This window comes from Symphalangus syndactylus, chromosome 21 (genome assembly GCF_028878055.3).
Source record: "Symphalangus syndactylus isolate Jambi chromosome 21, NHGRI_mSymSyn1-v2.1_pri, whole genome shotgun sequence".
Classification (NCBI taxonomy): Eukaryota; Metazoa; Chordata; class Mammalia; order Primates; family Hylobatidae; genus Symphalangus; species Symphalangus syndactylus.
In genome coordinates this window covers 67,075,659-67,088,708 of record NC_072443.2, presented here as the reverse complement: position 1 = coordinate 67,088,708, position 13,050 = coordinate 67,075,659, and the positions used below count along the sequence as shown (strand labels likewise).

Sequence of the window (13,050 nt, the reverse complement as noted above, 5' to 3'; positions counted from 1 at the left end):
AATTCCATTACACGTCTTACAAAAACTTGTTTAAAATGTTGTGAAAGGAAAACATATCTAGTCTTGAGCACAAATAAGTTAATTTGTGCTGAGTTTAAAAATTCCTATCAAAACCACATTTTAATGTGCATCATAAAATCTTCCAAATTGTTTTATTATTATAATTTATGAATGATCAAAGAAAAACATATAAATATGTAAAGCTTGTTTTATATTTCTATCTGAAAACTTGAACTATTTATCTGAGTATCTTTAACTGGGATCATTTTTCTAATTGGCATTCCAAATAAAAGTGTTTTTAATACATCATTAAACAGAATAAATATCCATATTTGTCTCTATGGAAGAAATGTGAAATAATCAATAAACATTATAGTAGCTTAATAAAATATTTTTGCAAATACTCAGTGATTGATCACATTCTGCCCAAGTCAATTCCAGAAGAACTACAGAATGGGGAGGGATTTGGATATATCATCATGTTCCGGCCAGTGGGCTCGAAAACCTGGTCCAAGGAGAAAGTAGCATCTGTGGAATCATCAAGGTTTGTTTACAGAAATGAAAGCATCATCCCACTGTCTCCCTTTGAAGTCAAAGTGGGTGTGTATAATAATGAAGGAGAAGGATCCCTGAGTACCGTGACCGTTGTCTACTCTGGGGAAGATGGTAAGTTGTCCTCAGCTCTGGTTTTCTTTGAGACTCTATGCATAGTTTGTGTTCCCTTGTTCCATTTTCAATGAACCATTCTGCTAAAGATGGTTATGTCTTTCTCTGGATGGTAGAACCTCAACTGGCCCCAAGGGGAACTTCTGTCCAGAGTTTTTCTGCTTCTGAAATGGAGGTTTCATGGAATGCTATTGCCTGGAATAGAAACACTGGAAGAGTGCTGGGCTATGAGGTAATCCACATTAATTTCACTTTTGCTTATGAATGTGCAAATGGACTTCGCAATAGCTCCTATTTGACAGTCCTATCCTACTAGCCTGTTGTTAGCATATGATAATGTGTGTCTAAAGCTAAAGCAGGGAATGAAGTTGAGACAGGGTAGGTGAGCCCCCAAATTGAGGGGCTTAGCCTGGGATGTTTCTTGTCCTCGTTCAAGACAGAATTCAAGAGTGAGCCAGTGGTTAAAAAAAAAAAAAAAGACACAGCTTTATTGAGGCAGCAGTGTCATAGCTTCGAAATTGCTTCTGCAGAGCAGGGCTACCCAATAGGCAGTGTGCTAAGAGTAGCAGCTTGGAAGCAGTTCTACAGTCACGTTTATATCCACTTTTAATTACATGCAAATTAATGGGTGAGTTATTCCGAAATTTCTAGAAAAAGGGTGGTAACCTCCAGGCCATTGCCATAGAAAGGGATGGTAACTTCGAGGCCATTGCCATGGAAAGGGGTGGTAACTTCCAGGTGTTGCCATGGCAGTGGTAAACTGACATGGAACTGGTGGGTATGTCTTATGGAGAGGTGCTTTAGCCTCCTCCCTGTTTCAGCCAGTCTTCAATCTGGTCCACAGTAAAGTCCTGCCTCCTCCCTCAAAGTAAAGGAGATCTTTCTAGGTAATTCAGAGCAAACAGATTAACAAATAGTAGCCATTTTTAAAGGCATACAGATTCAGTAAGTAAGATGAGTAAGCTCTAGAGATCTGCTGTACAACCGTGCACAGAGAGTCAACAATAACGCATTGTACACTTAAAATTTTTCAAGAGAACAGATCTCATATTAAGTGTTCTTACCACAACAACATTTTTCGAAAGTGATAAGGTGATTATATGATTAATTATTCAAATTGCAGTCATTTTTTTTTCCTTGGTAAGAGGTAAAGTCTGCTCCTCAATCATCTTACACCATGGAAGAATTTCATTGAGAAACCTGCTCTGTGAATTGCAGTATAACTTGAAAAGATGTAATCATCTCAGAAAAGGCAGTTAAGTTATGAAAAAACATACCTAGATTGTCTTGAATCTGCTATTTTTAGTCTATGAAGAATAAGGCAAATTACATTTCTAGGTCTTCATCTCACAAAGTAAAGAGATAAGAACATTTTAAGGGAAAGTTGTTCATCACTCAATCTTTTTCAACTTGCAAATTCAGTGATTCACAAAATGGGTAACAATTTATTTAATTTTGGATTTAGAATAAATATATAATCCTAAACATTCTTAATTTTACATATATATATATATATATATATATATATATATATATATATATATATGCCCATAATCCTCTGATTCCAACAGAAAGTTCTACTCTCAGGACAGGTGTCTTTTCCACTCCATGCCAAGAATGCATTACCTCTTATCTGAACCCTAGTTACTTCTCAAATTTCATCCCTAGTCTCCTCTTCTCTGTGAGCTCTACTCTCATCAATTCCTGATGTATTTTGCCAAATTCTTGTAGCATTTTTTTTCTATACCACTTCTTTGTAATGCATTCTGTGACTTATTTTCACGTACACTGTGGATTCTAACCTCTTAGCTAGATGATAAGGGGCTTGAAAATAGGTACTTAATTTATTCTTTTTTTTCAATGTACCTAAAACAATCCTAATGCAAAGGTGGGGTTCAGTATAAATTAAATTATTAATTAACCTGTGATTCAAATAACTCTGAAAAGAAATGCCAATAGCAAGACATTGTAATGAAAGTCTTTGATTGATTATATACAAATGTGTTTTTGTCTGATTTGTTATACATCATTTGCTAAAGCTGGTAACCTTTAGATAGCTCATAAAATACTTTATTTTGGTAATCTAAAAAATCAGGTTCTCTAATTTCCATTGTGAATTTGCATTCATGACTTTTTTCCTCATAAATATTAGAGAATAACAATTTTGTTGTTGTATAACCATTTTAATTAGAAAATGTTTTTGTCATCTATACTTCTGTCGTCATCCCATATCCCTTGTGGTTGTGGTTGATAGTTGCTGGTAAACAATGATTGATAGTTATTGGGGAACAATAAATTGCTTGTTTTTGGTTTTTAATTATCAGGTCTTATACTGGACAGATGACTCCAAAGAATCCATGATTGGCAAAATTAGAGTCAGTGGAAATATCACAACCAAAAACATCACGGGGCTGAAAGCTAATACCATCTACTTTGCTTCCGTAAGGGCTTACAACACTGCCGGGACAGGGCCCTCAAGCCCCCCAGTCAATGTTACCACCAAAAAGTCTCGTAAGTATGCATACACTCCAGGAAACAAGATTCATCTGTGAAGAGAAACCTATTCCTTTGCTTGATGTTCATTTCATTCCCACACCTCATTTCTTTAGTAATTGGTTACTTTGGTTAGTTGGTTTGTCCCTTAAATATGGATAGTTGTTGAAACCTTTTGATAACAATCAAGGTAAATGTTTTGATATTTCTGGAATTCCAAAAGAGGAATATTCCAAGTATATCAATGAAAGACAGAAGAGTATAATGTTTAAGACTGGCCCTGATACCCTCCTTCTAAATGCATTCAAAAACTGACTTCCCATCCTTGGACTGTTAGGTGGTATTTAGCTGTCAGTCTCAGTTGCCTTCCTATAAAATGAGGAAAAAGTCATATTTATGTTCTCATAGGTTTTGTTCAAGATTGAAAGAGATTATTAACAATACATGTCCGGTACACACCTTAATAAATGCTCAGTAAACGGTTTTTTTTTGTTTTGTTTGTCATTTGAGTCCGAGTATATTCAGATGTGATCCCACAACTGTCAGATACCTGGATCTTTCCTTTTAGGATACCTTATTACTACAGCTTACTTGAAAGTCCCTGAAATCTAAGAATGAACTCCTCTGGTTTGTCTTATATCCCTTGATAAGCAGCCAGGTGATTTCACATAATCAGAATCTACTACATAAAAGATGAATGTTTTTCATCTTTTGGTGATTGTTGCTGCCTTTGTTTTCTGACTGAGTCTGGATGCACAAATATTCCATAATACGAGGCACAGCAATAAATTGGGAAAGGTCTGATCATCTGACTTAGTTGTTCCTGCAAGATGATTTTTTGTGGTTGAATAATATTTACATATTCCTTATATATTATTAATGAGCACAAATTATTCACAGAATCAGACTTTTTAAAACACGTTTTTTTGCTCTCTGAATCCTGATGAATGAAAGATAAGTATAGTTGCTGAATTTTGAAAAGACTAAGACAAATTCACTGCCACTTACAAATATCTAGTTTACCTATACATGCCGTATTCTAATTACACAACCATATTTGGAAAGAAGAGATGGTTGAGAAGAGTTTGAAAATAAAGTTATATTAAAGTTACTCCCGAGGGAGCCAAGATGGCCGAATAGGAACAGCTCCGGTCTACAGCTCCCAGCCTGAGTGACACAGAAGACGGGTGATTTCTGCATTTCTGTTTGAGGTACCGGGTTCATCTCACTAGGGAGTGCCAAACAGTGGGTGCAGGACAGTCGGTGCAGAGCACTGTGCGTGAGCCGAAGCAGGGCGAGGCATTGCCTCACTCTGGAAGCACAAGGGGTCAGGGAGTTAACTTTCCTAGTCAAAGAAAGGGGTAACAGACGGCACCTGGAAAATCGGGTCAGTCCCACCCTAATACTGCGCTTTTCCAACGGGCCTGGAAAACGGCACACCAGGAGATTGTGTCCCGCACCTGGCTCGGAAGGTCCTATGCCCACGGAGTCTCCCTGATTGCTAGCACAGCAGTCTGAGATCAAACTGCAAGGCAGCAGTGAGGCTGGGGGAGGGGCGCCCGCCATTGCCCAGGCTTGCTTACGTAAACAAAGCAGCCAGGAAGCTCCAACTGGGTGGAGCCCACCACAGCTCAAGGAGGCCTGCCTGCCTCTGTAGGCTCCACCTCTGGGGGCAGGGCACAGACAAACAAAAATTCAGCAGGAACCTCTACAGACTTAAATGTCCCTGTCTGACTGACAGCTTTGAAGAGAGTAGTGGTTCCCCCAGCACGCAGCTGGAGATCTGAGAACGGACAGACTGCCTCCTAAAGTGGGTCCCTGACCCCAGAGCAGCCTAACTGGGAGGCACCCCCCAGTAGGGACAGACTGACACCTCACTCGGCCGGGTACTCCTCTGAGACAAAACTTCCAGAGGAACTATCAGACAGCTGAATTTGTGGTCTCACGAAAATCCGCTGTTCTGCAGCCACCGCTGCTGACACCCAGCCAAACAGGGTCTGGAGTGGACCTCTAGCAAACTCCAACAGACCTGCAGCTGAGGGTCCTGTCTGGTAGAAGGAAAACTAACAAACAGAAAGGACATCCACAACCAAAAATCCATCTGTACATCACCATCATCAAAGACCAAAAGTAGATAAAACCACAAAGATGGGGAAAAAACAGAGCAGAAAAACTGGAAACTCTAAAAAGCAGAGCACCTCTCCTCCTCCAAAGGAATGCAGTTCCTCACTAGCAACGGAACAAAGCTGGACGGAGAGTGACTTTGACGAGTTGAGAGAAGAAGGCTTCAGATGATCAAACTACTCCAAGCTATGGGAAGAAATTCAAAACAATAGCAAAGAAGTTAAAAACTCTGAAAAAAAATTAGATGAATGGATAACTAGAATAACCAATGGAGAGAAGGGCTTCAAGGAGCTGATGGAGCTGAAAGCCAAGTATCGAGAACTATGCGAAGACTGCAGAAGCCTCGGTAGCCGATGCGATCAACCGGAAGAAAGGGTATCAGCGATGGAAGATGAAATGAATGAAATGAAGAGAGAAGGGAAGTTTAGAGAAAAAAGCATAAAAAGAAATGAACAAAGCCTCCAAGAAATTTGGGACTATGTGAAAAGACCAAACCTACGTCTGATTGGTGTACCTGAAAATGACGGGGAGAATGGAACCAAGTTGGACAACACTCTGCAAGATATTATCCAGGAGAACTTCCCCAATCTAGCAAGGCAGGCCAACATTCAGATTCAGGAAATACAGAGAACGCCACAAAGATACTCCTCGAGAAGAGCAACTCCAAGACACATAATTGTTAGATTCACCAAAGTTGAAATGAAGGAAAAAATGTTAAGGGCAGCCAGAGAGAAAGGTCGGGTTACCCACAAAGGGAAGCCCATCAGACTAACAGCTGATCTCTCAGCAGAAACTCTACAAGCCAGAAAAGTGTGGGGGCCGATATTCAACGTTCTTAAAGAAAAGAATTTTCAACCCAGAATTTCATATCCAGCCAAACTAAGCTTCATAAGTGAAGGAGAAATAAAATACTTTACAGACAAGCAAATGCTGAGTGATTTTGTCACCACCAGGCCTGCCCTAAAAGAGGTCCTGAATGAAGCACTAAACATGGAAAGGAACAACCGGTACCAGCCCCTGCAAAAACATGCCAAATTGTAAAGACCATCCAGGCTAGGAAGAACCTGCATCAACTAACGAGCAAAATAACCAACTAACATCATAATGACAGGATCAACTTCACACATAACAATATTAACTTTAAATGTAAATGGGCTAAATGCTCCAATTAAAAGACACAGACTGGCAAACTCGATAAGGAGTCAAGACCCATCAGTGTGCTATATTCAGGAAACCCATCTCACGTGCAGAGACACACATAGACTCAAAATAAAGGGATGGAGGAAGATCTATCAAGCAAATGGAAAACAAAAAAAGGCAGGGGTTGCAATCCTAGTCTCTGATAAAATAGACTGTAAACCAATAAATATCAAAGACACAAAGAAGGCCATTACATAATGGTAAAGGGATCAATTCAACAAGAAGAGCTAACTATCCCAAATATATATGCACCCAATACAGGAGCACCCAGATTCATAAAGCAAGTCCTGTGTGACCTACAAAGGGACTTAAACTCCCACACAATAATAATGGGAGATTTTAACACCCCACTGTCAACATTAGACAGATCAACGAGACAGAAAGACAGAAAGTTAACAAGGATATCCAGGAATTGAACTCAGCTCTGCACAAAGTGGACCTAATAGACATCTACAGAACTCTCCACCCCAAATCAACAGAATATACATTTTTTTCAGCACCACACCACACCTATTCCAAAATTGACCACATAGTTGGAAGTAAAGCTCTCCTCAGCAAATGAAAAAGAACACAAATTATAACAAACTGTCTCTCAGACCACAGTGCAATCAAACTAGAACTCAGGATTAAGAAACTCACTCAAAACCACTCAACTACATGGAAACTGAACAACCTGCTCCTGAATGACTATTGGGTACGTAATGAAATGAAGGCAGAAATAAAGATGTTCTTTGAAACCAACGAGAACAAAGACACAACATACCAGAATCTCTGGGACATATTCGAAGCAGTGTGTAGAGGGAAATTTATAGCACTAAATGCCCACAAGAGAAAGTGGGAAAGATCCAAAACTGACGCCCTAACATCACAATTAAAAGAACTAGAAAAGCAAGAGCAAACACATTCAAAAGCTAGCAGAAGGCTAGAAATAACTAAAATCAGAGCAGAACTGAAGGAAATAGAGACACAAAAAACCCTTCAAAAAATTAATGAATCCAGGAGCTGGTTTTTTGAAAAGATCAACAAAATTGATAGACCACTAGCAAGACTAATAAAAAAGAAAAGAGAGAAGAATCAAATAGACGCAATAAAAAATGAAAAAGGGGATATCAATACCAATCCCACAGAAATACAATCTACCATCAGAGAATACTACAAACACCTCTATGCAAATAAACTAGAAAATCTAGAAGAAATGGATAAATTCCTCGACAAATACACCCTCCCAAGACTAAACCAGGAAGAAGTTGAATCTCTGAATAGACCAATAACAGGCTCTGAAATTGTGGCAATAATCAATAGCTTACCAACCAAAAAGAGTCCAGGACCTGATGGATTCACAGCCGAATTCTACCAGAGGTACAAGGAGCAGCTGGTACCATTCCTTCTGAAACTATTCCAATCGATAGAAAAAGAGGGAATCCTCCCTAACACATTTGATGAAGCCAGCATCGTCCTGATACCAAAGCCCAGCACAGACATAACCAAAAAAGAGAATTTCAGACCAATATCCTTGACAAACATTGATGCAAAAATCTTCAATAAAATACTGGCAAACCGAATCCAGCAGCATATCAAAAAGCTTATACACCATGATCAAGTGGGCTTCATCCCTGGGATGCAAGGCTGGTTCAACATACACAAATCAATAAATGTAATCCAGCATATAAACAGAACCAAAGACAAAAACCACATGATTATCTCAATAGATGCAGAAAAGGCCTTTGACAAAATTCAACAGCCCTTCATGCTAAAAACTCTCAATAAATTAGGTATTGATGGGACATATCTCAAAATAATAAGAGCTATCTATGACAAACCCACAGCCAATATCATACTGAATGGGCAAAAACTGGAAGCATTCCCTTTGAAAACTGGCACAAGACAGGGATACCCTATCTCACCACTCCTATTCAACATAGTGCTGGAAGTTCTGGCCAGGGCAATCAGGCAGGAGAAGGAAATAAAGGGTATTCAATTAGGAAAGGAGGAAGTCAAATTGTCCTTGTTTGCAGATGACGTGATTGTATATCTAGAAAACCCCATTGTCTCAGCCCAAAATCTCCTTAAGCTGATTAGCAACTTCAGCAAAGTCTCAGGATACAAAATCAATGTACAAAAATCACAAGCATTCTTGTATACCAATCACAGACAAACCGTGAGCCAATTCATGAGTGAACTCCCATTCACAATTGCTTCAAAGAGAATAAAATACCTAGGAATCCAACTTACAAGGGATGTGAAGGACCTCTTCAAGGAGAACTACAAACCACTGCTCAATGAAATAAAAGAGGATACAAACAAATGGAAGAACATTCCATGCTCATGGGTTCGAAGAACCAATATCGTGAAAATGGCCATACTGCCCAAGGTAATTTATAGATTCAATGCCATCCCCATCAAGCTACCAATGACTTTCTCCACAGAATTGGAAAAAACTACTTTAAAGTTCATATGGGACCAAAAAAGAGCCCTCATCGCCAAGTCAATCCTAAGCCAAAAGAACAAAGCTGGAGGCATCATGCTACCTGACTTCAAACTATACTACAAGGCTACAGTAACCAAAACAGCATGGTACTGGTACCACAACAGAGACATAGATCAATGGAACAGAACAGAGCCCTCAGAAATAGTGCCGAATATCTACAACTATCTGATCTTTGAAAAACCTGACAAAAACAAGAAAAGGGGAAAGGATTCCCTATTTAATAAATGGTGCTGGGAAAGCTGGCTAGCCATATGTAGAAAGCTGAAACTGGATCCCTTCCTAACACCTTATACAAAAATTAATTCAAGATGGATTAAAGACTTAAATGTTAGACCTAAAACCATTAAAATCCTACAAGAAAACCTAGGCAATACCATTCAGGACATAGGCGTGGGCAAGGACTTCATGTCTAAAACACCAAAAGCAATGGCAACAAAAGCCAAAATTGACAAATGGGATCTCATTAAACTAAAGAGCTTCTGCACAGCAAAAGAAACTACCATCAGAGTGAACAGGCAACCTACAGAATGGGAGAAAATTTTTGCAACCTACTCATCTGACAAAGGGCTAATATCCAGAATCTACAATGAACTCAGACAAATTTACAAGAAAACAACAAACAACCCCATCAAAAAGTGGGTGAAGGACATGAACAGACAATTCTCAAAAGAAGACATTTATGCAGCCAAAAAACACATGAAAAAATGCTCATCATCACTGGCCATCAGAGAAATGCAAATCAAAACCACAGTGAGATACCATCTCACACCAGTTAGAATGGCCATCATTAAAAAGTCAGGAAACGACAGGTGCTGGAGAGGATGTGGAGAAATAGGAACACTTTTACACTGTTGGTGGGACTGTAAACTAGTTCAACCATTGTGGAAGTCAGTGTGGCGATTCCTCAGGGATCTAGAACTAGAAATACCATTTGACCCAGCCATCCCATTACTGGGTATATACCCAAAGGACTATAAATCATGCTGCTATAAAGACACATGCACACGTATGTTTATTGCGGCACTATTCACAATAGCAAAGACTTGGAACCAACCCAAATGTCCAACAACGATAGACTGGATTAAGAAAATGTGGCACATATACACCATGGAATACTATGCAGCCATAAAAAAAGATGAGTTCATGTCCTTTGTAGGGACATGGATGAAACTGGAAAACATCATTCTCAGTAAACTATCGTAAGGACAAAAAAACAAACACCGCATGTTCTCACTCATAGGTGAGAATTGAACAATGAGGACTCATGGACACAGGAAGGGGAACATCACACTCCGGGGACTGTTTTGGGGAGGGGGGAGGGACAGCATTAGGAGATATACCTAATGCTAAATGACGAGTTAATAGGTGTAGCAAAACAACATGGCACATGGATACATATGTAACAAACCTGCACATTGTGCACATGTACCCTAAAACCTAAAGTATAATAAAAAAATAAAGTTATTCCCCTGATGCGTATATTTCTCATGTCCAAAAGAAGTTAGGAACCATCTCAGAGAACAGGTCCTTGATTAAATAGATTATCCAGTCATTTCCACATAACCAGATCAACTGTCAGAGATTCATGTTCCAAATCTGGGTACATCGTTCACTCACGACTTGAAATAGGACAAGGCATTCCATTTTTCTGCTTTCATGGTCTTATCTATTAAATAGAAATTATCTCTGTCCTCACTCCTTCCCAAATTATCCATGAGGCATAAACAAGGTACTGATTCTGGAAGCATCTTAGAAAATACGAAGTGCTGTGGAACTGCAAAAGCCTGTGGAGCAAAAATTTTTGAACCAGCTTTCCTCCAGTCCACCCAGTTTTAGACAGACTGGGCTGTGAGTTATTTTCAAGAATGGATTAGTTAACAATGAAGTTCTATTCCTTTTCCTGTTTTACTCAATGTTGACTAAATCGATGAAGTTATTGCCAGATAACTTGGATGTATGATTTACTTATTTGGTCTTTCTGGAGTGGTTTAGCTTCTTTCAGCTAATCTGCAAATCTGAATGAAAATCTCCAATCAATCAGCAGTTTTCAGATTACCTGGACATTTAGTTCTTGACTGAGAGATGCCAAACTCACAGAAACTCTTGTGTGTAATTCAGTTTCTATCTCAAGCAAAATCAAGAGTGATTAGAAATGTGTAAGAAACATTAAAAAAAACTGATTGTATCATGGTAGACTGACAGACATTTTAGTGCAGTTATTGAGCCAAGACTCAGGTCAACTTTTATTATACATAATCCCATCAACCAGTTTAAGGTGGATTGAACTTGAACACTGAACTAATCATTTACCTCAGGAAGAGAGAGATATATCCATATGACATATTTAATACATATATATACATTTTAAAATTCTTATTGAGATTTTCTGTATGATATATACATATATATATATTCACATCTCACTACTAATTTTATATAAAAGTGAGTAGCCCCACACTCCCTTGACCTCAAGGGCAGTCTTTGAAGCACCTTCTTCCCTGCTATTCTTAAGCACTGGGTGGATCTGATTGCCCAGATAGGGCACTGCCTTTCCCCAAGGTCACACAACAATGAAGAGGGACAGTTGGAGGACAGGGGGCCTAGATGTGCAGGCAGCCCCACACGGTCTCATTGGAGTATGAGGGGCCCAGGCCTCAGCTACATAGGAGAACTGCTCCTTGCTGCTGGGCCAGTAGGTGCCCTCCATCTGCCGCATCTCCTGAAGCTTCTGCACCAATAGTGCCAGCCCCACCGCCAGGAACAAGAGGGCCAGGAATCAGAGGACCAAGATGATAGCAGTGACGGCCCCCTTGAAACGGCTCTATTGGAGCCGGAGCTGGTGGGTGTAGGCAAAACAACGCTACTCTCATTTGCAGAAGGGGTTGATATTTGCGCCCAGGGTCGTTCCCGGGGATGACAGCAGCGGCAGGCCCAGCACCAGGAGCAGCCCCAGGCCGAGCTGGGTAATGGGTTGACAGTGCCAAGGAAGGCGCTGACACTGCCAAGGACAGCGCGCCCCTCTTAAAGCATACAGGGCGGGCTGTGGGCACCTGCAACGTGGCACCTGACCCAGGCGTCTTTGAAGTTGCTCTGTATATAATATATATATGTGTATATATATATATATATATATATATATATTTATCAGAAAATCTCAATAATAATTTTTTCTGTCATCTGAATTTACTAGTTTCATTGTCCATGCAACCTAAATTAACATGTGAGTTTGTGCTAAATTATTCTATGTTTTTAAGCAGAAAAAAATCCTTGTTTTTGACACTAAATTTGTTCACTTGGCCCAGTTGATCCTACAAATGGGTTGGACGGAAATTCACATCAAATGCTAAAGATTATTGGTTTGTCTGATGGTTAACATAAGATCAATTTGTCAAAGAGTAGGAGATATAAATTTTTGGAAACAGTTTAATTAACAATGAGTAATTTCACCCAAGATACAACATTAGAATACCTCTGCTAAGGAAAAAGTGAAATAATAATCAGAAATTCTAAACTGAAGATTAGTGTTTAAGTATTCAGCTTTCTTAACTAAATCAAACAAGAAAAACCTCGGTAATTCCTAGATATCTAGTTTCAATATCTCTTAAATTTGACTCTTACCAGCCTATATGCTTCAGTGACCCTATAAAAATAGCCAACAAGCACCTGAGAATAAGAAGAATATACACGTCTCCATCCCTTTGTATTTAAATAGCTATCCAACCTCTCATTTTATTACTTTGACATTCTACATCACAGACATTGTGAAAGCAGAAGAGTAACTTTTCTATTATTCTATTAATGGCCTTAAACTCAGTGTTTTAAAACAATAAAAGTTGGAGGTCAGGAGTTAGATAGGGTTTTGACTGTGTAGAAATCCAGATGTGCTCGAGGGCTGCACTAGCTTTGGAAGCTCCAAAGCATAATTTGTTTCCTGTTTTCTGGCTTTTGGAGACCACCCACATCCCTGGGCTTGTGACCCTCCTTAGGCTTGTGACGCCTTTCTCCATGTTCAATGCCAACAACAGTAGGGTACCTTAATATCTCTGCCTCTGACCCTCTGCTTCTGTCATTACAACTCC

General features: G+C 39.4%; 1 protein-coding gene across 10 annotated transcripts in view; it reads left to right on the top strand.

Moving 5' to 3' along the window:
• The window catches only part of CNTN6 (contactin 6), a 512,408-nt gene that overhangs the window by 484,167 nt on the left and 15,191 nt on the right, over positions 1–13,050 (top strand). For all 10 annotated transcript variants that reach the window (XR_010118662.1, XR_010118660.1, XR_010118661.1 and 7 more), the window contains 3 exons: positions 432–666; positions 783–898; positions 2,991–3,177. Coding sequence is in view for 7 of the 10 variants with exons in the window: in XM_063630727.1 (XP_063486797.1) it covers positions 432–666; positions 783–898; positions 2,991–3,177 (538 nt within the window). In the remaining 3 variants the exon portion in view is untranslated. The remainder of the gene's footprint in view (positions 1–431; positions 667–782; positions 899–2,990; positions 3,178–13,050) is intronic.